The sequence below is a fragment of the Lepisma saccharinum genome, chromosome 3, assembly GCF_977018435.1.
Source record: "Lepisma saccharinum chromosome 3, izLepSacc3.1, whole genome shotgun sequence".
NCBI lineage: Eukaryota > Metazoa > Arthropoda > Insecta > Zygentoma > Lepismatidae > Lepisma > Lepisma saccharinum.
Window position 1 is genome coordinate 2010321 of NC_139231.1, and position 27637 is coordinate 2037957.

Sequence of the window (27637 nt, forward strand, 5' to 3'; positions counted from 1 at the left end):
GAATGTACACAACCACGTAACATAAGACTAACAATTGCCACTATTGGCTGATTTTATAACTACTATAAACAAAATAGTAGAGTCATACGTGTATGGATGGAGATACATATATGCTTGTCTGAAGTAGTCACATACAAAGTGATTAGGTTTAGACAAGTTTGTCGTCCAATGTCATACCAGACTCGAAAAATAGGTCTGTCTCGTTTATCTTCTTACATAGCCGTATTGGCCTCTATCACTAACACAAACGTAGTGTTGTTCTCTCGAAAGAGAGATACAAAAATGTAAAACAAAATGCTCATTAAAATAAACTTATGAACAACTGTTTCCACATAAAGGAGAAAACATTCCCCATCTACGTTCGTGGAAGTAAACTTTTTCTAAGTATTCAATCTACGATATGCTCCGTCCCATTTGAAGTTGGATAAAATACTTTCTATATTTATCAAACTAACTAATTATATGTTGAACAATTTCTTCATTAAGGAGTATTAAAACAATGTATTTCCGAGCTCCTTATATACTTAAAGAAGTTATACATATATGTTTGTAATCTGAAATCTCAACTAAATTCACAAGTTCTTGAAATGACGGTACGTCATTAACCTAATTGAGATGGCTAATTGGCTACTCAAATTCCGGCATATTGGTAGCTTTTGAGAGCATTTTCAGGAATCTGCGAGACGTAGGTCGGATGTCATAATAAACTTTGAAACAAATGAAAATTCTACATTATTTTCAATTACGAGTTTACAATGATAATTCAATGTTTATATTTGTATATTTGAACAATTAATAGTATACTTTAAGTACGTATGATAATCTTCAGAATATGGGTATGCGCCATATCGCGGTTACGCGATAAACGTAGCTCTAACGTGTTTACTAACCAGAAAGGTTATTTCAGTCACGTGGCTAACGGAAATTGGCTATTGCTGGGAATATTAGTATTCCATACTGTTTCCAAGACGTCACTTACAAGTATGCTACGTAATATACCTCGCGCTAATGAGGAAACAAAGTAGAAGTAAGGAAGGAAATTACAAGTAAGCGATAACGAGCTTCCAGGAACGCTTACCTCACCTCTTAACTTTACACGAATATGGCACGTGCCATTACTGTACTTTGCAACCGCCCGACACAAAACAAATGAAAGCTTATCTCTGTTCCTCTTCGAGGTGTAGTCTGTTTGGGTAATTGTAAAGTTCGAACGGGTATTTTACATGGAGAAGTGTGTAGGCATTGAAAAATCGGCCAGTGGCATTACGCGAAGGTAAATTTATTTTCTGAGTAACAGTACTACATTAACTTTCTTATGGAATTAACATCCCGTGTCTGTGCTAGGTTCAATATCCTTAATAAAGCATCATGTATAGAATTGCAGCTTCGTGTAAGAAACGTACGTCATAAAATAACAATCCATAATTATCGAGCGGAAAAAACAGTATGTGCAGTGCACATTGTAAATCAAAACACTGCATTTAATACTTGAACTGTAGTAGCGCGCAGAATCATCGTGAGGTGGTTCTCCGTTTAGTGGTGTGCTTAAGGGTTACAAACCCCCACCTTTGCAGCAGCATCTAAAAGAAATAGCTTTGAATACTGGAACATATGGCAGAATATGTTATATATGATACGTACACGTATCAGAAAGTCTGAAGGGAAAAGGGATGACTTAAAAAGAAAAACACCTTTGTCTGGATACTGGATTCTCAAATAAATAAAACTATGGTTAATACAAAATTCCATTGAGTTAACTTCGCTTAAACATAGAATCATGATTTCCAAGTGAGAGTGGATCTCTGGCATACCGGGCCTTTGCGCTATCAACTACGCTACCGAGCCGGCTCTAATTTCGCCCATTTTCTCGCATCCTGATTCAACTGTGTGGAAATTACCTCAGTGATACAATAAAATAAATACGACAATACAAATGTTCTCCGAAACAAGGAGGGGTATTTTTCGGTTGGGTACGAATTTTGAAATTCCGAGCATGGTCCCATCCTCCTTCAATTCGAACACTGTTCAGTCAACAATAACTACAATCAATTTTCGTTCGTTGATAGGAATGTATGCACAAAACAGCTCTATGCGCTTCTTTTTATTTCGAACCTACAACGCACACTTTTCCGACAAACAGACAAAAACACAAGAACCGAAGTTCCTGTTTGAATAACACGCTCTCGATGGGCGTGTCCTCCTAACCAAGACATGAAACGTCATAAACACGCACGTGGTACTTCATCTCATTAGAGTCAATGGTGTCCACCGGGGATGCATTGCGTTCAATTAGGAGGTTCCTTAAGTACAGACAAACTCTCGATACCGTCATATTCGCAGCCTTTCTGCTTCAAGTTAAACATGACGATCAACTGGGGGGGGGGGGTTGCCTTCCCCACTTTTTGGCACTTTTGCCCCCGCATTATGCTAAAACTTAACTACAAAGGGAAATAAATTGTGTTTGCCCCCTCCCCCCAGTTTTGAAATCCAATCTCCGCATTTCATATGATGATTGTATGGAAGACATTCGCAAATATTTATTTAGTTTTTTTTTTACTCCAGTTCCACCTCTCCCCCGCCAAAACACAGCCCCCAAAAAAACCTCTTCGGAAGTACAAAATAGTATTGAAACAGTACAAGGAAAGGCAATCGCATTTGGTGTGCCGTGTACGTGATGCGTTGAATGTGAAAGCGGCGTGGTAAATCTCGTCCAAGGCGTCCTTCAGATGTTGCAAAATTTCATTGGAAAGTATGAAAGACCGTATCTGGTTCCAAGCAGAGGTCATTTTGCATAAAGAAGGAAACTATAAAAGAATGCATGTTTTTTTCTTATAGCACATACGTAGCCTTTTCTGCAACTTTTGGCTGTTCGTGAGAATAACGAAGGTGGGACTTTCAGTCCAGAATCTTCGTTGACGAGATAATTGGGTCGACCACTTGTCCAGAGTATAATTCATCAGAATATTCGAAATTAGTGTGAACTGGGCATTCATTTTCACTTCATATGCATTACGATATTACAACTACGGCATGGAAAAATTGCAGGTATTCAATCACATCACGCTTTTAAAACTCGATGTGGACAATATGGCCTAGCGACACAAAAGAGCTTGCAGTCCAAGAATGACGTATAGGTACCAGCTGCTTGTTTGATTGACTGAATTAGTTCATTTAACGTTGTAATTCTGACTCTTTCGGCTAGTCGCGACAATGGAGATGAATGTGGGGTGGGTGAAGGGAAATCATAAAAACATATGGGCACAACACAAGCCCGACATAGGATCATACTGGCTGCGAGTCCAGGCGCCACATTAGTCTGCAAAATACAGTCAGAGAGTACATGGAAGTGAGGTTGACATCTGAGTGCCTCTCGAAAGGGCACACACCACCATCGCCTTGCAAAACAAGCTACAGTAAAACTAAGGAAGGGGGTCATATATCTTAATGCAATAGACATTAGGCCAACTGTTTCATCGTGCAATTTGACACTTCAACTATTCTTGGGGAGAAATAGCAAAAACAGCAAATTACGAAAACTAGTGCATGAATATTATGCAGTACAAATCGGATGTATTTCACTGACTGGAAATATGCAACACTATTTTCCTACAGAATATTGAGGATCTAATAACAAAGAAGGGGTCAGACAGGCATCTCAAGAGAACTCTCGGAGCTTACTCTAAGGAATAGCGAAACAATAAATGAAGGAAGAATAGTGAGAAAGAAACAGTCGGCTCAACAAATTGCCAGAGGTGCAGAACACAGGACAGTAGAGATTTAGTAGAGAATTGCACGAATATAAGAGAAGTCTGTACAGCGACCGATTTTATAATTAGGAAGGTGCGTGAAGGGGACAAAGAGAAAGGACTATGATTGGGGAAAGTCAACTTTTTCCACAGACTACACCATCGAAGCTGCATTATTGCAGGCTAACAAGCCTCTGCCACCTGGCCCCACAATCGGCACAAACCTCAGTGGAGCTTGTCCTGTCAATGTGTTCGTTCTTTCTGTAACCCTATGTGCACAGAAAAACTGATTTGTTTCACTTAACAAAAACAGGCTAGGTTAATTTATTTTGGCAACTATAAACAAACAATTTAGTAGCATTTACTAAAATAATTTGGTTTCGGCGAACAATCATTAGTTTGCCGCCTATTTAAACAAATGTTTGGTCTGTTGGTGTTTCAAATAAACTTCGTCGGCGTAACATCTCATTATCGTCGCAATTGGCCAAAATCGGAAGAAAAGCGACGTAAAACGAATACACGAAATAACTATTCTCGGGGAAAGAATTATAAGTAGTGTAAGGAAATCAAAATCTGGGATGAGCACTCAAGAAGACGCATGTATCAAAGAGAGAAGTTTGAATCTGCATTAAATCCTTCACCTGGCTCTTGTCAGGGTTTCTACGATTTTTTTTAATGAAATTCTCTTGACATTTCCCGATTTTCCAGTCCAAAAATGAATTTTTTCCAGGCATGCATATCATCATGACCTTTGATTTTGAACCTTGAGTTTTTTCAATTAAACATATAATCCGTTAATTATGAATATTCACTTCACAACTTTTTTCTTTAGCAAATTTCATGATACCCACACAAGAACATGTGAAAATTCGAAGAGTAAAACGTAAAATTACAATCGGCATCAAATGTATTGGGCTAAGGTAACAGAGGTACATTATTTCACCACAACAGATCTCCAATATGCTGCTTTTTGCTTACATTTATAAGTACACAGCACCTGGAGAATTTTTGTTGCATATAGGAATTCTATAGGAAATGCCAACAAGACCAAGATATATAAAACAATAGACTATAACCTCATCTTCACCAACCTTTCCGATAATTGATAATATTGTCAATGTACTTTTATTTATCAATCAGATATGTGGTCTGCAAGTTTTACTTTGATATTCTTTCTAATATCTAGTATTGTAAAAGGGAATATTTATTGCAGAAATTCGAAGGAACCATAATTTTGCACTGAGAATCATAAGAAGTTTCTAAACTGGATCTTTTTCGGGAGTGGAATCACAAGAACCGAATCCAGGAGTGGAATTGTACTGCTTGTTCATTTTGAAACTTTTTCTCATGCAGACTCCAAAATGCACGTAAATTCCAGATGATCTGCAAAATTCCCTGACACTTCCCTGTCTTCCAAGTTTTCCAAACGCGTAGCAACCCTGCTTGTGTGTTATCGCGGACATCCCCCACCAAGGAGACATCTCTTTTTATCTAAATTCCTGTGCAAAGCTCGTTATCTGACGCAACCGAGGCTGCAAACCTTAAGAAGCGGCCTTGGTTCTTAACGAGACAGCCATAAGGCCTTACGCAATGATATTCGATTCATTAGTTCTCTCTACCACGGTTCATCTCCTCTCACGCAAAATCTCAGCAAGACTTTTATGTTCATCGAGTCTAATTCGAAAAGAAGCACCGACGATGTGGGAATATATGTTCCCAGAACCATGTCGATAATTTCTCACCTGCCAACAATATGTGTGTGTATGACGGTTGTACATGCATGTAGGAACACCCCTTAAAACCTCAAGGTCTAACGCCGCCTACCATTTCCCCCCAAAACGTACTAATTTCCTGTAAATTGCTGAAAACAGTATATGGCCGACTACCATATCGCTGCAGGTTTGAAAATTCGGCTAGCAACAGTAAAAATGCATAATGGCACTTATTATTGTGGCTTAATGATACATGTGACACAGAAACACACACAAACATTACTAGACACATACTGCACTCATTACTTAAAAAAAAAATGAAAGTAATGAACATTTCCGTACCTAAACTAGACTCGAAAAAAAAACAACAGCTGAATTGAAAAATTCATGCGCTCGGTAAAAATTTTTAAGCGCCATGGCGATCGGACGCCCTTTATTTTTCTATCCCAGAGCGTTGTGCTGATCCCCACCCCTTACGTGCCGTTATGGTGTGCTTCAATGCGCATTTTCATCACTTCCTGGATATTTGATGTACCCTGTTCCCAAATATGACCCACTTGTTACTTATTAAATTTTACCTTCCATCATTTCTACTCGACGGTTGCCACATCCAAGCATCATTCTTAGGTTCTCAAATAACTCCTCTGATGCCTTGGTCATTTCTTGATCGTCAATTCACCAGTCAACAAACTATGCATCTTTTCAAGCTTTTCTCTGCAGGACAACCCAACTGCACAATAGATATGCATTTTATCAGTTCCAATCAAGCGGACAGCCACTTGAAGTGCAAGTACTCGTACTTGAACTTACACGTAGAAAATTATTCTAAATGTTTATAAATTACTTTCAGGTTGACGAGACACTTGTAGCTATCGCATACATCTCTCATCTATAGCCAGATAAAGTCAATGAGTTTCAATTATTGAAACGTTTTGTATTGCTATTTTTAGTATCTCTTCTGCTGCTTTTGGCCAGTTGCGACCATGAGGGTGAGTGATGAAGGGGGGATGAAAAAGAGCAACCTTGCCCAGACCGGAATTATTACAACCTTGCATGGTACGAGGGTGGATAAAAAAAGAGCGAGTTGTGGTGCGCGTTCTTAGAAGAGGGAGTGAAACCAGTATAAATTCACCATCGGATGAATGAATTGATATACAGTGGACTCTTCGAACTTTGGTAATTTACATTACCCGGTAAATCGAGCATAAGTTTATTCTCCTTGAAATCATCTTTAATGATGTGGTGTTTTGGTTACCGAATTCTGGATAATTTATCTTTTGTGTGTCCCCTTTGAGTTCGAAATTAACGAGAGTCCACTGAATCGAGTTCCTGCCACTTTTCCCTAATTGCGAACATGAAGAATGGTGATAAGATAAAGTGGATGACGAGAATCACAAATACACATGGACAACACAATTAATACACATTATACTGGCTGCAGGGAAAAGCGCGCGAGCCTCGATAGCCTGAAACAATTCAGTCCACGGGGGCGCGGGTGTACTACGATGAAGTGAAGTTGACAACTGGGTGTGTAAATCGTAACGAACTGCTGCTCGTTGGGATCTTACTAAGAATCTTAACCATTATGCTTGGGTGATGTAGCTTTGTCATTCATTCATTCTCACTGGTGAGCACTCGCTCTTGGCAAATTCACCATCGGATCAGGGGCGGCGCCAGAAATGTTCGACCGGGTGGGCAGTATAAATATAAGACCATATATAGTATATATGTGTATGTAAGACGTATGTATACCTCTCTCTTACACTCCCGATTTTTCTCTTACTTATTTTCCCTTTCCTTTTCCTGTTTATTCTTCTCTAATCTATTCTCACATCTTCTTTCATTTCCTTTCGCTTTGTCTCTGATGGACACGATTATTTCAAGGAAACTTATGTTGCAAATACAAGGCACATACTTGATTTTATGTATTCGGCAACAGTGAGAGAAAATGCGATGGTAGACAATCGTGAAGTTTCTCGTAATTTAAATGCATGTTCCTGAGCATAGTATTTTCATGGTACGAGTTTTTCACTGAAAGAGTTTTCTTACTCGTTGGGGTCACTTTTTTTAACTTACAAGGTTTGTACAACTAACAAATATAAATGTATCTGAATGTTTGTAGTAGCGGCGATTGGGGGCCAACATTTGAGGGGCAAGGACAATATACTTTTTCTTGGTAGAAAAGGTTTAGCATAAAGAGGCTATAGTCCGGGGGCAAAAAGTGGCGGGGGAACTGAATCCCTTACTTCCCGCTCCTCCTAATCGCCGCCACTGAATGTTTGGATTAGAATGAACGTCTTATTAGGAATGATTAAAAACGCACATGGAAATCCAATTCTTTGTTCATTGTCCATGAAGTATTCCTAGGCCAATGAAAAGGATATTTTGACAAAATATCACTCATAAGTAATAAACAAGTAAGATTGAAAAATCTGGTCAGAATTGAAGAGATTATTAGCTAAGTTACTATTCGTTTTCTGAACTGTCATGTTACTAATGCGGGAGAAGCAATATACGTATGGTTACATGAACATATTTTTTGAGGTAACAAAATTATTTAGGACACAAGGAATTCATCGAAGTTGATCACCGTACCAGTAATAATTCATCTATTTTTCGTAGATGACATGGGTTGTATGACGTGACCATTTCGAACACACTAGAATGTCAACCTCTAACCTGTGCAGCATACCCTGGAAACTTTGTTCTTTCAGGGCAACGAGTCCCAGGCGCCTGGAACTCCTCTCAAAGTAATAATTTATGAGGGTTTGTATTTTGAGTGTCAGCATGTGTTTGTTTTCGCCCTTCGTTACTTACATCTAATCACCATTGAACTTTATCGTCGTCATTATCAAAATTAGCAGAAAAATAACAAATAAAAATAAAAAAAATCAAGCACAACTTACTTTTCCAAAAATGGAATCTCATTAGTTCATACCTCTTAGAAAGTTGAGGTGGTAGTTTCAATTGCACAACGTTTCATTAGTGGATTCCGTGAACAATGACGTTGTTTTCCGAAAGTCTCAAATATTTGTATCAGGCAATCATCCTCTTAAAATGGACGCATCTTCTGTGGTGATAAAATGCCACGTTTGGTGCGAGTTCTTTCTGTATATTTTTCCCCAATGGCATAACGCTGTCGCATTATAATGAAGAGGTCATGTGTTCGACTCCCCCCTTCTCTGGTGGAAGCACAATTCACACTGCTTCGGACTACACGTTAAACTGCAGGTTTAGTCCCGATTAGCCTATCTGAGCATAAAAACAAACTCACAAAACGTCTTCTGGATACTTCGTGACATAACTTCTTTCTTCACTTCAGCTGCATCTACAGATTCTGTCGACATTTTAGGCTGATTCATATGGCAAAATTTGTGTGGAACGAGGATTTCTAAATAGGATAAGCCACTCATTAGCAATTGAATAATTGTGTCGCTTTTTCCATACATCACTGGTTTATTAAACTTTATTCACTTCGGTATTGTGGTGATTATTGTGATTCCCTCTTATTAGTAGAACGAATATAAACTTGATATTCCACATACCATATTGATATTTGAAGATGACAGGTAGTATATAAAAATTGTAATGAAATATAAAAAAGGGACACACTTCTGGAATTTCAATGCAGAGTTAATTAAACCTATACTACACTCTTTAGCATACTTATACCCGAAGGTTTGTGGCTGGAGCAACACAAGCCTTCCATCTGTCCCTATCCGGGGCAAGGTCAATCAAATCTTTCCCATCCTTACCGATTTCCTTTAGGTCCATCTCAACGTTATCCCTCCATCTCTGTCTTGGCCTTCCTATTGGTCTCTTACCATCAGGTTTCCCAACAAGAATCCTGTAAACTAGCTATTCTTCCTCTGCCATTCATGTCAAATGGCCTTCCCATCTAAGTCTTCTTGATTAAATTATTCTAATAATAATTAAACAGTCGAAATAATTTATTGTGTTGCTGGAGGAACTAACGCTAAGATGATGTTTTTATTTGTTTATTTGCAGATTATTTTAACCATACCCAGGCTGGGATTTATATACGTATGTGGAGGCCCGGAGCTTACAGCACCAAGACCTCACTCCAATCTCCTCTTCACAGTTTCAGTTATAACTTCTCGCCAAGTTACATTGTGTGGTTTGTTGTTATATATTTTACCACATCCGAAGTACCTAATTTTTTTCATTACTATGTAATACTTTTCAAAGCAGTCTTTCGCAGTGAAGGCTTGGAGCTGCAGTCCTCAAGATCACCCTAAATTCTGATCTAATCGTGATCGTACCTTGCATAATGTTGAGCCTCCTAATCCTACTAGCTGCTTTTAATCATGGAAGTGTTTATTTGATCACAGTTGTTGTTTCAATAGCTCTAGTAATTACTTTCACTTTCTAATGACAAAAATGACTTTTTATGGGTTGATAATATGTGAACATTTGTAGCATAGATAATATTCACAAGTAAAATATACATGTTGTGAACACCAGAATACACATATTTATTGAATCATTCATATATCCCCAAGTATGTGTACTTACTGAATTTGATTGGGTGGGCACAGGAATATTTGGGTGGGCGCTTGCCCATCCCTGTCGCCGTCCCTGCATCGGATGTTGGCTCAACACGAAAGTGGAAGCACCATGAATCAAGGAAAGGTTCCAGGTGGAAAGGACAAGTGTAACGGAAGACGGTTGCCAACCATGGGGCCCGCATGAAAGTGTTTTGGGGGTAGAACTGATACAGGCAATGATGGCACCATCACTAAGAACCGGAGATAAAGAAGCAAATACTAGAATGGAAAGACACGTGAATAAGACTGCACACCTAGCTTCGTGAGAAGCCGGAAATAAAATCTCTGCAGAAATGCATGGTAGAATGACAAGTACATAGTCCTGTATGGAGACTACGTGGAAGAAAATTACGTTCACAATAAAAGTGCTCAATTGATTTGTCTTCACCTTTTTATTTACCCACGAATATTGCTCCTTCACTTTTAGTCATTTGTGGCATCTACCAGTAAATAGTTTGGATCAGAGCAAGTTTAGGTGTTCCATAAAAACGCCACATTTTGCATTTTCCCCTCACTGCGCAGATACTAACACCACCTAGCGTCAACATGGGAAGTTTTGAGAGGACCGAAAACGTTTGTAATGCTATTAAAACTTTCTGGACACCTCTGAGCTTTCATCAATCTTGCAAAGATAAGCATTATGATAAAATCCTTAACATATCCAAGAGTGTCATTACATAACGATAAAGCATCAATAAAAAATGAAAATAGCAGCGTTGGGGCAAACGGGCATTAGAGTTGTTCCTCGGGAAAAGCATTTCAGTAGTGACTATGGAGAAGCAAGCAGTCCGATTAGGCAGGTAGTCAAGGGGAGGGTTCGGGGGTTGAAGCCCGCCCACGAAATCCTACAAATAGCCATCTTAGTTGTATTTAAATAGCTTATTGTGGTAATTAAATTTACTTCCTTAACAGGATTGAACATCTTGTGTAATAAGTTTTAATATACTGAAAAATTCATCTTCAGGGTTTCTACTTCCGCACTTCGGACCCCATTTTAAACCGTAGGTCCAGTCCCGATTAGCCTATCTGCGCATAAAGTGGACATCAATTCAATCTAATGAAAAGCTTAGACACGTGCATTAGTGTCGAGGAGTTTACATCGAGAAATAAAAGTATTCCCTGTATGTCTGACTTGAACGCCCCTCGCATATAACTTCAGGCTTACAACCTTCAACGCAAAGTGTATCAAACTCAAAAAACCACAGTTATTTGTGCCGGAAAACTAGCATGTATCGCTTCTCATCTATACAACATAACCTGCCACGCTCAGAAGGAAGACAGAACAAAAGCAGGCGACAAGGAAGCGAGGAATATCACCGATTCCCCTTCAACACCGTCCTTCGACCCAATACAGAAGTGTAAAGCGCCCTTGCGTAACGCAGGAGGCTATGTCGAGACCCCCTCCCCCCCCGGTACCAATGTTAAACGTCAATTTCAACTCGGAAATAAAGGCAAGCCCTTGAAGGAAATTCTCAGGAAATAAACACCTTTGGACAATTTCGTGTAAGGTTTTTCTGAACGTCACAAGGCCATCTCGCTAAATTTCCAGACGCAGCCAGTTTTCTCTCGACAAAAGTTTCACCTCATAAAATGAACGCCGGAAACCCTTTTCTATTTTATCACCTTGCAGGTTAAGTGAATTGATATTGTAATTAATTTCTTACGTCCTATCAGTAGAGGACAACTTCCGCGTGTGTCAATTAACAGTTAAGCAAGTGAACAATGAAAGAATATCATGACGTACTGCCACTGGCCTCATCGTCAATTGTCCATGTTCCATAGTATTTGGTAATTGGTTATTTCACATTGTAACAAGGACAAAACCTACAGTTTTAAGTGGAATCCGAATCACCGGGAGAGCGTAAAAGTATAAACCGTGCATATTAATTTATTTAGTTGGCGGTATACCTTTAGGATGAACACCCTGTACATCGCCAGAAGAAGGGAAAGATTCTAGTTGTATTGTATCTTTGGCATCTGTCTGAATTTTTCTCGTATTGTCCCCGTATAAAGAAGCTCCGGGTCACCCAGTCTCAAATGAATGCGCACTTGGGGGGGGGGGGTAAAAGGCAGCCGGAGCGTGGTATTGACCACATTACGTGCCTAATATGCATATAAGCTGCTTTAAGTACCTACGCAAACGCCCTATCCCCAGCTCGAACTTGTTTCTTCAATACGTGCACCGAATCCACCTTAAACATTTGTGCAAACTTTCCACTGGTAACGCGTAGTAACCATTATTATTCAGTGCAAGGAAATATCTATATTTCACATTGCCAGCCCTGACCCAAATTCGCGGCCAGACTCGCGTTCACCTAGGCGGCAGCAGCGTCGGTTCGGTGGGTGGCCCCGAGGAAAAATCACTACAGCTGCGATACCTGTGCTAATGCGAAATCAAACATATCTGAAAGATCCTGCCTTGTACTTGGATCACGGTTGTATCAGCTGAGATATGGATGGGCTTAAAATATATGTTATCAACCTTCAATATATAATCCACAAAAATGATGGAATGAAATCTACATACGTATCTGAAGAAATATCTATTACGAAACAAGATTTAACACCTCAGATGAATGAAACTAATCTGGCAGTCGTTGCTTCAAAATAAATCCAAATTTCGTGACTTAATGACTTTATTCCCTGTTTTCTTAACTTTCATTTATACGAGCCCACCAAGGTAAAATTGGAAATTAGCACATAAGAAAATAAATATTCATTTAATGAAAAAAACTAGCAAAAGTCAGTAAATGTAAACTGGAGTTGTATTTAACAAGAGAATTACACTTGTCTTATTTATTACTGCCTCCTGTACTGCATTTGGCAGACTAGCGAGGCTCTGGCGTCTGGTCTCGCAGCTAGATTAATCTCATGTGAGGCTCGTGTTGTCGTGCCTACACATATGTGATTTTTCCTTCATCCATCAAACCACCACTCATCATCATCTTCGCGATTAGCCAAAAGGGCAGAAAAGTGAAGTAAAATAAACTAAATCAATCAGTCATTTTTTCTTTCTCTTGAGTGGTAGATACCCTGATTCGAAATTTCGTAGCGATTAGTTGTGACAAGCAAATACTTTTACAATTCTTAAGACTGCCAAAATGTTACGTTGAACAATGCTATTTTTTATAGGAGTTAACTTATCAGTTCGACACCTCCCTTCGCGACGTCCAAAGACCCTAGTAATTACATTATTGTCTTAAATTCTCCGAGGGGGGGGGGGGAGGACGCGTTCAAAGCACATTACAAATAACGATCTGATGTTCGCTTGCCAAGATTCTTGAAACAAATGCACAGATCCACTCTACTGCGCACGCACGGCGACCATCCTTCCCCGCAGGCATTCTGAACTGCGGTTTACCTGCGATACAAGTTTCACGAATTTGCCATGTCGCAACTTTCAGAACACATAGCGAGGACATTGGGCCGCCAGCCAACTCCCCATCTAGGGCAGCAAGATGTCACGTTCATTTGTGACGTCAGAAATTCTGGCTTAGTCCCGCTTCATCCGGACACCCTAAATCAGTGTTGTCAGGTGCGATAAATATTGTCGGGAATCGACGTTCACCTGTCGCTAATCCGGCTTCCAGAAGCCGCGCCAGGTGAGGATTAAAATATGTGTATAACTCTACTGGGACTTGCAACATATGTTTCTAATGCCACTCATCTGGTGAGAGGCGTCAACGGAAAGAAAAGAAGGTAAATTCCGTAGGTGGTTATCTTCATACACCTGCAGCGTGACGGATAAAAACGAAGTTGCGGCAACCCTGATTGCAGCGGATCGCCTTCGAGACACCACAATTACGTAACACGCAGGGACTGACGCTTACGATACGTAAGGAGCCGAGGGAGAAGGAGCGGCGGTTCGGTATAATCAAATAGATACATAAAATATAAAAAAATACAGCTTCCAATTTCTTGCCATGGCAATTAGCAAGGACGTATTTAGAAGACCCCCCAAACTACTTATAAAGTTCCCCGTGCATATATAATCGAGTCCTGAACGCACATTTAGGGGGTGTGGGGGTAGAGTCCACACATTCTCGATCTCAGCCACTTTGGAGGTGATGTGATCAGCACTACGCTCCGGTCGCTTTTACTCCTAGGTACCCACTAATTTTAGGCTGGGTGAGCCACAGAGCCGCTTTATGCGGGAACAAGACCAGAAAAATCCCGACCTTTGATCACCCACCGCGGTCAGACGCCCTACAGATTCGACTGCCGCGGCTCCCTTATCAAGTAATAAAATAAAATAATCAAAATACATTTGTTAGACTTGCACGAAGGCTAGGATTAGATTGGAATCGTATGCCTTTGAATTTACATATCCGAGAAGATTTATGCACATTACTACTTGGAACAATATGCATAAAATATTAATCAGGAACATTACTTTCATCAACTGGACATAACATTCTTCTTTGTTATTAAATAAATATTCCATTTTTTAATGTTTTCACATCAATTACCCTGCCACGACGATTGTTTCCGTAAAAACTACCTGTTAGCTCGATAATGAACACACAATGTTACACCTCTATCTTTATACAGTCTTTTTACCTATCCATGTAATATTGATTTATCTATTTTGATTATTATGAATAGACATATGAATTATATTGCCGTATTAATTATAAACATTTATATTTTTATTATTTGTGACATATGTAGTTCGGACCCCTCCCGAAATATTTTTTCTATATATGTCACTGGCTATTAGTGTTTGCCTTATAACCAATACTAAATTAGTATAAAACTTAATTTACTTATATGAGTGAATTCAATTTTATACTAATTTAGTATTGATTAACACGCACCATACGCAAATATGTTAGTATTTGCATTACACACCAATCCAACAGCTTACAACGTCGATCTGCATTAAATGAATCAATGCTTCGCAACCTGGTGAAAAAGAAATGTGGATACACACAGACTAGAGGCACACTCACATGCAAGATACTACCAACTATGTCAAAAATGCATGCTTGAGCTAACAGAAAATGTTTCTAGTTTGCTGGTAGAGGCGGAATTAATGACTGCCCGGGGCCCCCTTTTCCTTGGGGATTTACCCCTTCATGTTCACTGTGCAATCTGTGGCAGAGATGTTCGACCACTGTGGCACGCCTGCATCCTCACAACCCCCTCCCCCTTGCAAAAATTAAAGAGGTAAATGTAAATTAGGATTGGACGCACAGTATTTTTTATGCAAGTCAAACCCCCATGGCAGAGTGGTTAGCCCATCCTGCTACGATGCCAGGGATTGCTGGCCTGGGCATGGATGTTTGCAAGAGCCCATTCATCAATTTCATCATGTTATCAATCATCCCCATCTTTGTCAATTAGCCAAAAGTGGCACAAAAACTGAAGTAAAATAAAGCAAATCAATTAATCAACCTAACAGGTGCCACCAAAGCATTTGTGACAATTTGTCCAATCCAGGAGACAACTGGGTTTAAGATAGAAGAAAATATAAAATATACTGATTCAAAATGCAAGTGTGTACAATAACAAACATCCAGAAGAAATGTATGTCAAAATAAAATTACCACCACCAAGATGCCCAATGATTGGTTCAATGTAGGACAAAAGTACCTATTAACACCTACAACAGACAACAAGGGTCTAGTGAAGATCCAGTCCTCATACTGTACAACTTCAAGAAGATTATGTGACCTGACACCACAATACAATGCAGATACAGTTCTTTGAAAAACACTAAATTCTTGCACAAAAGAACACTGGTAATAAAACATTTACCATCTTAATGAGTGGTGGAGGCACATAGTGGTTCCCATACCACTAACCGTCGGCCGAGTCTCGATTGACCTATGCACAAAGTGGACTTAACACCCAAATCAAACTATACCAACTTACCAGGAAGCTACTCTGAACATGGCAGTCAATGTTCCAACACAGACACAATGTTTGACACATCATTGTCAAAATTCAGCAGTGCTGACAAGTCCAAAAAAGTGTCATGTTCAATGCAGATTATCTGGAACACAATTCCGATGCAATTGCAGAAAAAAATGTCAGAAAAATTAAAATAATTATTAACCTGTCAGGCTAGATGACAGGATTGGATATGAACAGTGTTACTGCACATGTGTGCTCTATGCATTATTAACATAAATTTTAAAATGTATGCCCACATCCGATACAATAAATTGGAATGAAATTCACAAATTTGCATTCATCAGCAAGATGAAAAGTAAAAGTTAACAGTTGTACATAATACCATGTTACAAAGGCTTGTAGGAAGCATGATCAGCATCATGTTCCTCCTCTAACCTGTATCCACTGATGAAGAGGAGCAGACATCCTGTGTCCAAGGCACAGGAAGTGACTACTTCAATTCCTTGACAATCTAGTTCACTACAATTTTTGACTACACTTGCGCATCTAGTTGGTTACACGATGCAACTTGTCTACTTCGACGATTTGGTGACAAGTAGTGTATGGTGTCTACACCATGTTGTGGAGTGGTGTAATGTGTGCTGTATTGTCACGTGCATGCTAACTAATCAAATCAATGAACGTTTAAAGCAGCAGACAGGCATTTGTTGAATCTTCTGAACTTGAACAGCTATCAGTCTACTTAATTTCCTTGTACCAGGCCGACACTGGGATGCACCTGCACTATACCTGGTGTCAAAAAGTGTAATGAACTAGACGGGGCGGGGCTATTATGCAGACATAAATGCATGCGAGATCTAGTATCAATGTTGCAATATGTGCATGTTAATTTCCTGAGAAACTTTTACACTGAAGCACAAGTACTGTACTAAAATAAAAATTACATTAATTGATGATCTCTAGTGTAGACAAATTGTTTGACCTCTCGCCTTTAGTGAAAGAAGTCCCGGGGTTCGATCCCATATTTTCATGTCAACCCAGCATCATAAGGTCAATTGAGAGCTACTTGGCAAAAATAGGAGCAGACTCTGGTCTCATAAGCAAGAAAACACCAGCGATGGGGCTCCACATGCTGAACATGTATCAACCAATGAAAACCCACATGGCCCATTCTTTTTTTCATTTACATTAAGTAATAAATTATAAATGAGGCTATACAGGAGTTCTGTACTTGAAAATTAGCATTCCTGTATGTGATTTTGTGCATTCAGTTAACATGGTTACTTAGGGTGACCAGATTTTCTGAAAGGAAAAACTTGATATTCATGGATGTGTACGAGGAGGATTGCAGCTATCATTAAAAGAGCACAGTGTCAAGTTGACCCCCCCCCCATCTCTTTGGCAAAAGTAATGATCCTTACATGTCTGCAGAAATATTACACAATTCTCCTTAAGCTGGTTTCTTATTGATTTGACTTTTGTTATTTAACATAGCCTTCCTCTCACTTTTGGCTAATTGCATCAATGAATATGAGTGATGATATACACTCACAAAGAGCACCTATGCCCAGGCCGGGATTCAACCCCAGGACCCAGCGTTCAACCTCTCCGCCACGAAGGTCTTCCCTTCCTATACCTGTATTTCCCTTTTCATTTCTCTCATTTTGTTCCTCCTTTTGCTAATCTTTTTAACTTTACAGATTAACCTTCCTGTCTCTTCTTCTTACTACACGTTTTTTTTTTTTTGTATTCCTTACTTTCTTACCATAAAACAGTAATACATTGTGAAATAATATAAAAATATTAATCAATACTGAGAATATATTTGTCTCTTGCCGCAGCTGTAGTAATCATCTCATCAATGCATCAAATTTGCAAATCCCCAGAAAGGGGCCATTTTAAATTTTCAAAGCACCCTTGCATATACTTTTAGTCATCACTTGGTACCTTGCATATCATGAGAAACAGACTGCATGCAATATCTGCTTCTAAGCAATAAGTACGAGATAAGCTTTACAGTAAGAATAAGACCGCGAGTGATTACCCAATCGTTTAGGGTTGTGTCCTACGGTCTGATGCTACTACAAATATATATATATATATATATACACCCTATTTTTAAATACAGTCCTGCAAGACATCCAGACGAATTGTTTACTTTCGTGAAGCTGTTAGTGTGTTTTAAATGAATAGTATTGTTAATTTGTAAAGAAATCATTGTAATCTAAGCATTTTCACACTTGTTTCATTCGCTGTCTTACCACTATCAATTATTTGTGAAAAAATCATCAAATACACGTCACCGTATATCAACACAGCACAACATGGTTTTCATCCAGGCAGCACTTGCCGAACAAATCTTTCCGTCTTACTTTTGCATGCTGCCAGAGCTATTGATAATAACTCCCAACTTGACACTATATATTTGGATATTTCGAAAGCCTCTTTACAAAATTAATCATACATTTCTTCTACATAAATTAACATCCAGATTTAACATCCATGGAAAATTTCTCTCATTACTCCAGGACTACCTCCATGAGCGTGAACAACATGTTCTTTCAGGTACCCTTTCTAACTTTCTTCCCGTTATGTCTGGAGTTCCCCAGGGGAGTGTCTTAGGGCTGCTCCTACTCCTTTTGTACATGGATGACCTCCCTGAAAAACTGTCCTCCCTCTCTATCAATATTCTTTTGTTTGCGGATGACTGTAAACTCTTCAAGGAGATCTCATCGCATCATGACTATTCTTCCAAATGCTCTCACAGAACTTGTTAAGTGGTGTCATCAGAGGAATCTAGAATTAAACCCTCCTAAATGAACTTTCCTTAACTTTTCCCTAACAAAGAACAAAGTGATGTCTGTGTATGCTATTGAAAACAATTTAATCCAAAAACTTTCCACTCAAAAGGACCTAGGTATTATCATGGATGAAAAACTCACTTTTAATTATCATATTACAGCTACCACTAAAAAAGCCATGCACCTTCTTGGTCTTCTAAACAGATTTAGTCAAAACCCATCATTTCTTGCCTTATTCTTTAAATCTTTCATCTCGCCCATCCTTGAATACTACAACCCAATTTGGGCAATGACCTCAAAAACCATTCTTACCAGAATAGATTCTGTTCTCAGTTTCTTTCTTGCCATTGTTCGTCATAGAATACCATCTTTCCGACATGTATCCAAATCAGACACCATGGCTGCTCTAAATATTCACTCTTCATCCTTTCGTCGTGATCTAGCCGACATGAAATTTTTATACAAGATAATAAATGGCAATATCAGAACAGATCTCCTAATCAGTGAATTCACACTTAGGGTACCCCAAAAGCAACAACCCGACCACTAGGCTATCCCTTCTACAACGCTCCCTGTTTTACAGGCTGCCAGAAATCTAAAACAAACTTCGGAGCAAATTTACAATATCAGAAGTTTCTTCAATTGCTTTTAAATTCGGCACACTCACTAATTTTGGCCTCATAATCACGAATCTGCAGTTAAAATTTGGCGGCCACATCCAGAAATTACAAAATATGTATTAAAAAAAAAATTTAAAAAAGTGTGTCCGTGAACGGAGTACACACCCTTGATTTATGAAGCAAACTACTATTTTTTTGTGCAATGATTAGCATTTCAAAACTATGTTTATGATGACCCTTAATATTAACTGCTTGCCTAACCTAACCTCACCACGAATGGTTCATGGGGCAAACATGTTTTCCACCTTTATGCAAGATGCCATTCTCAACGCTCCATGCAACGGGTCTCACTTACTACACAACACTTGAGCAACATTGGCAGCAAGACCGTTGTGCAGAAAGGAAGACTTCTTTATATCAGAGTATGGAGAACCCCAGCGGTAATTGACAAGGTTATTTTGCAATTTCTAGACGTGACCGCCAAATTTTAACTGCAGATTTGTGATTACGAGGCCAAAATTAGTGGGTATGCCAAATTTGAAAACAATTGGAGAAACTTCCGGTATTGTACATTTATACCCAAACTTCCCCTGGATGTAGATATTTTCTTTCCAGAATGTAATTTTTATGTATTACTGACCAAGAACATTTAAATCTATACAATCTTGTCATTGTTTTTATCTTGTTATTTTTTGGGTAACAGTTCGTTATATCGGACACACATTAAAATCTGATATTTTGTGTTTCGCATGGTTCGTACTTACCAATTGTGTATTGCGGAACATAGTTCAAGGTGTCATTATGCTTTTTACACGAAAAGAAACAATTTTTCACATAGGGAGTATATTTGTTATTCCTTTTTTCTCTTGTAACACACAATATGGTGTGCAGAGGTTGACTACTGTTTAGGTATGCAGTGTTTCCAACTTTCTTCACCGAAAAACACCTACTACCGTGTTCGTCACGTGTGCAAATTGTACATTATGCATGGGTAGCTGACGGATAGCCCCACAAACCATTTGTGATAAGGTTAGGTTAAGCAAGCGGTTAAAAAAAAGGGGGTTGGAAACACTGACAGGGGGTTACGTCATCATCCTGTTCACGTAGTGAAAGCAATGGCACTTGTGCGTCTGTGAGATATTTCTCTTGAAAAATACATGTTTTCTCGGTCAAATATATTCCACGATGAAAGAAAATACCTCGACGAACGTTGGAAACCTTAGAGAAACTCATTTCCGTAAGTAGTTTCTTCTGTAAAAATGAAGAAATGTGACTCCGATATAACGAACTGTTACCATTTTTTGTTCCAACTTTATGTTGTTTCAGTGTAAAATGGCCAAATAAGACTATCTGAAACTGAGTAAATAAATAAAAAAATGCTTTGTATAGTGGGATCCATGAGTATTACTGTGTAAATTGTCCATCACCATGTTCGTGCACATTATTTGAATCAATAAGACCCCCAAGAATTGAAAGAAAACTCAAAACAAGCTGTTGACAACTTCTGCACCGGCATACACAAAAATCGATCGCTTAAAAAACACGTAGAAAAATTAATGAAAATAGCCACGGACAATTTGCAGGGACCCCACTGTACATAAAAGTGTCTTATGTAATTACACAGAAATCAGTCACAAAAACACGAAATAAAACAGCAAATTACCTGCATCAAAATTTCAAATGAAAATAATTTGGTATAAGATTTTTTTTAAATGTTTGTAGCATACAGTTCATTTCAGAATATTCTACATAATTTAAATCATCCTCACGTATCCCTACATGATGGATCGTCCGAGGGTCGAATTGTTACTATCCAATCCACTTCAACAAAATATTCATTCCAGAATTAGCTATTAGTAAAACCACAGAGAAATTAATTAATTTCTATGTGGTATAACTCTCTCAGCGATAAATTTAGCAAATTGATAGGGCGAATGGAAATTCCCCCAAGCTCTCTCAGCTGGTTACCTCACTCCCATAAATCGATGGTGGTTTGACGACTCCGTGCAGCCAGTGTCCATCATAATGCGACGAAATACAATTAATCGTCATTGAAATACAGCCTGTATTTATTAAAGCCAAATATCCTGACCTTAAGTCCCCAATCTCTGTACGCGGATAATTTTGAAACATTGATGCAATAAAAAATATATAGAAAGAGAGAAAAAAATCTTTGCGTTACAGGGCGGGTGACGCCCAGGTACTCACCCCAGCTTAAGCCAGTTCTTCCTAAAATTTGACGCGTGTTTGGATTCCATATAAATAGCTTGAAAGATTCCCAATTCCCAAGTTTAGGTGGTGGGGTGTAGAATTCCTCGGCCGTCTTCTCTGCTATCACCATTTTGCCACACACTGAGTACTGTTCCTTCCAATGCAGATGCCTAAGAAGAATGAAACTTTCACTGGCCCCTGGATATATCTCGTGCTAGCGAGAGAGCCTAGGTATCGATTGTGGCGCGGTGTAGCGGAAAGCGAGCTTCTCACAGGATTCAGTGTTGTCAGGTCGTGTATAAAAAATGAGCACTTTAATCCTCCCGTAACCACCACCCAGAATTTGATTTGCGAGTTCATTCTTTTTGTCTTTCTTCATTTTGGACGTATTTTCCCACAGTCATCTTTATTCGTCTAATTTTCTGAGAGGATGGGATTTCAGTGGTTTAAATATAACTTCGCACTTGGACAAACCTTTTTGATAATTGGATGACTGAAATTAATATTAGAGATTCATCATATGGACTTAAGTGTTAGGAAATAAAGAGCTGCAATGAGCGTTTTTCGCTCGAGCGGCAAATAGTTCGCACGGGCAACGATAGATGGCACACATCATTGATAGTTCTTCCTCTCCAGCAAAAAACGACCATGAAGAGGTAATAGGATCTGGGCTGATTATGTCCTTTGCGATTAGTCCACTTAGAATTAATTCACTTCATCAAATGATTTACTAAATCTCATCAATTTACATTGTCGAGTACATTATTTGTGTTCCTTTTGGTTTAGGTTTAACATCTTCTCCGAAAAGAAAATTATGCTCATTTCTTTGTTTTCCTTGTCCCTGTACATCCAGAGTCAAGGAAGTCAGTAATAAGGTGTGTTTTATACAGTGTACACCTATAGATTGAATTGTATCTTCTCCAAATATGATGTACCAAGAAACAAACTGCCGGAGAACTAAGTGAGATGAGTGTACATTTTATTTTATTACTATTATAGTGGAACCACAAGCAAAGAAACCTGCGCAGACTCGCGAGTCCTGTGCACCGTACTCCAGTGTGGAGGGGAGGGGGAGAGTGGAGCATGCTCATTTATTGCCCGAGTTGAAAGGAAGAGGAGGAAGGTGCGCGGGGACTTTTCGACGAACGTTCTTTTTCTTGTGGTCGCTCATATAAGTAAGGGGAACTGTGATTGGTCATTCATCTATTTTATCACTTCTTCATCATCTCAATTGACTTAAATGGTCGGAAGAGTAAAGTAAATTTATCAAATATAAATGCAAACACGTACAGTGTACGTACGAGAGAGAATTGTACACCAATGGCAAAAGAAATGGTAGGCGAATTGCCCATCACCATTTTCCTCCAGTCTGTTTTTCCCGATGTGGTGATCACAAATTGAAATAAGCAGAGGACAACATCTGCTTTCCATTATTTAAAACAACACAGGATGTAGAACAAAAAAATGAAAATAGCGATGGACAATTTGCCTATTATTATCCATCTATCTCTTCAAGAACAAAAATACATCTAAATTTAGAACCACACTAAAGAGCTTGCTAATGTAACATATGTTTTATAGAAGATTATTTGTATCACATTTTCCATTAATGGACATTAACTTTAAAACTTTTTCTTATTATTACAAAATACACTACATTACTTCTTAACTTTCTTAAAGTATTATTATTTTTACTAATTTAATAGATATAACTAGACTATAGGTTAATTTCCTCGTATTCAAAATTAGACATTAATATTATTGACATATCCCATATCATAGAGAAACTTATACGTACTTGTATGATCAAGTGAATGGAAATCAATGAATTAATCTTTGTATTTGGCTGTACGCCTTTAATTTTGTTTTAAATTAATGTTTTAAGAAAACTATACTTCTGCCCTGAAGGAAAAAGTATTGACGGATTGAAAGTATTCCAGAAAAATTTATGTGTCTTTACTCTTTACAATTCGTTTAACTCCATTACATGCCCGGCCATGAGTAATTATCCTTAGGAGGGCACAATTCCTCCACCTTTCTCCAATTCATATTTCATATTTCACTGCTGCGAGGCTTCATATCGCAAATTATTCACGCTCTCTATTGTCACGATTAATACTCCTGTTCATTTTCATTAATTTATACATATTTCCCACATAGGTATGAGGATGAGTTTAAATAAATATACCTTGTATCATCTTAAACTTATCTTCTGACATGCAAATGAATGATACTATCATTGCTTCAAATGTTCAAGGTATATGTTCAAGTTATGAAATATCAAATGTTTTGCTTATTTGCACGGCATAAATATATGATTAGCGGATGAGAATGTGAATATATTTTACATTTTATAACAATTAACAGTTTGTCAGAAACATAAGTGGAATGCAAGTATCATCATTTGTTAAAATAAAAACAAAGAAACAAACATGGCACAGTGAATTTGTCTTTGCTGTGAAATGTATTTAATCACTTCATCGTTCATCCTCATCGTCGAGCGTAAACTAAAGAAGGGGCGTAAGGGATAACCCTTGCACATAGTATACCCAATTCTCAACCCAACGTCCACGGAGTACATCCTGGACTGCATTTTGCAGACTAACAAGGCTCTGGTGTCTGGACCTACGGCCAGTATAATCCTCGTAGGACTGTTTGTGTGCTGTCCTGTGTTTTGTTCTTATGTGATGCACACAAAATTTTAGAATCACTCTCACTCACTCTAAACTAAAGAAATATCACAGTGTAAAATAACATAACAACACAACTTAAACAGCAAAAATACAACTTTTCTGGATCCCGAGCAGCCGGGAAATACCGAAGGGTCATTTTAAAACTGTATTAATTCTTGACGTTTTCTACATTGCAAGTGACTGGAACTTATCGGAAATTGTTAGTTTTCATTCCAGAGATGCAAAGACAATCACTTAAGATGAATGACGTGTAGAATTTAAGATTTTCAGAGCCTCGGGAAATTTCGGAAATGTCCCGTCCCGAAAATTTCCCGACTAGTCGAGAAATGACGAATATTTCCCGTCCCGAATGTCGGGATTTAAAAAAAAAATTACCGTTCTGATCAATAATATTCTGTCCCGCATAATAGACTGGGACAATTTTCGAAAATTCTGACTGTAGGAAGCATTTTTGAGGAAAAGCGGGCAAACAACATTTTCTGAATGTAATTGATGTGCTGATTCCGAATATTTTGTTTGCCACTCTCGATTTTGGTGTTATATGCTTCAAATCGCTAAAAAACAAAATGGCGGCCATACGAAATGAGTTCCTATTAACTTTTGAAGGAGCAGAATCAAAATAGTGATCTTCGTGTCAAACATTATGTTTTTGGGTATGCTGAATCCAAATATTATGTTTTCTAATCTGAAATTTTAAGCTATGTGCTCCAAATCGCTAAAAAAAGAAAATGGCGGCAATACGAAATGAGGTCCTAATAACTTTTGAGGGAGCAGAAAGAAAATAGTGATCTTGGTGTCAAACATTATGTTTTTGGGCATGCTGAATCCAAATATTATGTTTTCCAATCTGAAATTTCAAGCTATATGCTACAAATCGCTAAAAAACAAAATGGTGGCCATACGAAATGAGTTCCTATTAACTTTTGAAGGAGCAGAAAGAAAATAGTGATCCTTGGTGTCAAACATTATGTTTTTGGGTATGCTGAATCCAAATATTATGTTTTCTAATGTGAAATTTTAAGCTGTTTGTTCCAAATCGCTAAAAAACAAAATGGCGGCTATGTGCATCCATGCAATGTTTCGTATCCATACTTTTGAACTAGGAATAAAACAGTGTAACAGTACTTTTTAATACAGAAAAAAGTATAGAACATTTCTGAAGTAAAGATGCAAAATAATAATATTATTCAAAGCATAAGACCATATTGAAATATTAACAGTACCAGTGTATGATAAATCTGCACGTTATCCTTATTCAACCTTATTTTGCCTACGAAAATAGTATAACATTTTTCTAGTCACGGATATTCATGCACTCCTTAGTGCCAGTATCTGCACATTTGCAAGCTGCAGTACATACAAGCTGGCCTTTCCTGCAGGAAGATGTAGCGGATATACAACCACCCAAACATCCAGAGGTCACAATGTCGTAGCAGGGTTGTGGAATTGGTGGAAGCGATTGAAGTTTTGGAACGAGCTGTCCATTAACCATTTTTCATCCCAAGATAGTAGGAGGTGGTAACACAGGTTTTGGTATGACGGACTGCCTCCACACCATGGCTTGATAGTGAACCCGTTGTACATGTCACCGTAGAGCATCGGTAGTGGGGGTGGGGGGGGTGCAGTGCTTGTGGTGTTTTTCCTTTGCTGAACAGCTTTACTCTGGCTTCATCACAGCTGCTTGCATCCGGTACACCATACAATTTGCATATGAACTTCTCTGCCTTGTGTGCTGTTTCTTGTTTCAATTCGTCAACACCAAGATTCAGTAGATCATTATTATTAGTGTTAAATATTTTCCATGCTGTCTTCTTACTGATCCCAGCAATGTAGGATACTATGTCGCATCCTGTTATGGCGTGGAATTGGATGAGAGTTTCGAATACAGGATCCGTAAATGAAAGCTTCTGCCTGACTTCATGTACTGGAATGTAATTTTTATATATATATATGTTCCTGCTCGCAACCACAATTTCGTACATTTAATCTTGTGAAATAACGCTACCAATTGCACTAATACATCTGCATCACGTGCTGAGACAACAATGTTATCAGCACCATAATTAAGACAGTGAACTATAGTGCAGGAGGCCTTAGAAAGAGCGTTTCGCGGGCTAAAAGCAGACGTCGCTCGCACACTATTGCCGATACTCTCGTGTCGTCTGCTCCTCAGCCGAACAAACAGGCCGAGGTAGCAAGAGGCAGAGGTCACTCACCCTTCCAGAAGGGTGCAGCGAGCTAGCTGTGGCAACCGGGCTTGCTCATTCGCAGACCTGATTGGTTCTCGCAGACACCCCCCCCCCCCCATATTGTCGTCTGCTGTAAGCCCGCGAAGCGATCTTTATAAGGCCTCCTGCACTATACAATGCGCGTGCCCGCCTCTTCGTGGTTTGCCTGCAATCCTTCAATAGACAAATCACGATTGTTTATTCGTACGTCATCCTCCTTGTGAAATCCACCGGAAACCACAAATATTTTGTCTTCAGGAGCATTGTTGATCAAATGATTTGAGAGAAAACAGGCTAAATCTTTTTTATTCTCCGAGTTAGCAAGAAAGTCACTGAATTTGTTGGGGATTGTAACGGATTCATTTTCTATTACTCTCCTTACTAAATGAGCATGTTTCAAGCCCCTATCCCTTGTTCCAGCCTTGATTGAAGTTGCGTTATACCGATCAAAGTTGACATCAATCTTCTTAAAGCTTCTTCCCATAGAAACAACAAGGTTAAGAAATGCATCTGCCAGTTGACCAAAGTTTAAAACTCCTGCAGGCTTTCCAAGTGCAACAACTAATGCTTGACCATCTATTATAAGGCATGACGCAGACGGAATTGATACATCAGGTGGACAAATTGGTCATCACATCAGCTAGAATGGCTTTGTTTCCTGTTCTCAGACTTTCGTTTGTGTTTGCAAGGGAGATTGGAATTGGCATTAGTTCATGACACAAAATGCGATTTAGATCCACATTACGACCTGCCTCATAGGCAGTTACGAGGCGCTGGAGAATATTCCTGTCAGTTTTCAAAATGGTTTCCTTGCCACTTACTACCAATTTAACTTCATAGAGGGACTTAAAGGTCCTTGCATTTGAATTATGTAGAGGATCACTTAACTTGACTTGTGTGTGACTTTTAACAGGGGCCATCATCCTTTTCTTCACGAAGGTGTCTAGCTTTACCTGACCCAGTGTTTCGGCTTTGAGGAGAATATCTTGAATATCTGAAGTAGCTAAATCCTTTGTTTGTAGCAATGTTCTGGAGGAACTGATAAGAAACATCTTAAGATTATGGATCACAGGTGCAGGTCTTTTCAAATTTATAAGTGGATCCATGGTTCTATGTTTCTATCATTCTGAAATTAAGTAAAAAAAGAAAAAAAATCTGTCATAGATTTAGTCATTTTTGTGGCACTTTTGTTTAAAAAA

The 27637-nt window shown here is 38.7% G+C and overlaps 1 protein-coding gene across 1 annotated transcript in view; it reads right to left on the reverse strand.

Annotated features, from left to right (window-relative positions):
* LOC145984900 (sodium/potassium-transporting ATPase subunit beta-2-like) overlaps positions 1 to 21747 on the reverse strand; it is a 75003-nt gene extending 53256 nt beyond the window's left edge. The window contains exon 1 of the mRNA XM_083118273.1: positions 21515 to 21747. Coding sequence (XP_082974399.1) covers positions 21515 to 21647 — 133 coding nt within the window. The 5' untranslated portion in view covers positions 21648 to 21747. The remainder of the gene's footprint in view (positions 1 to 21514) is intronic.
* Positions 21748 to 27637: the final 5890 nt, after the last annotated feature.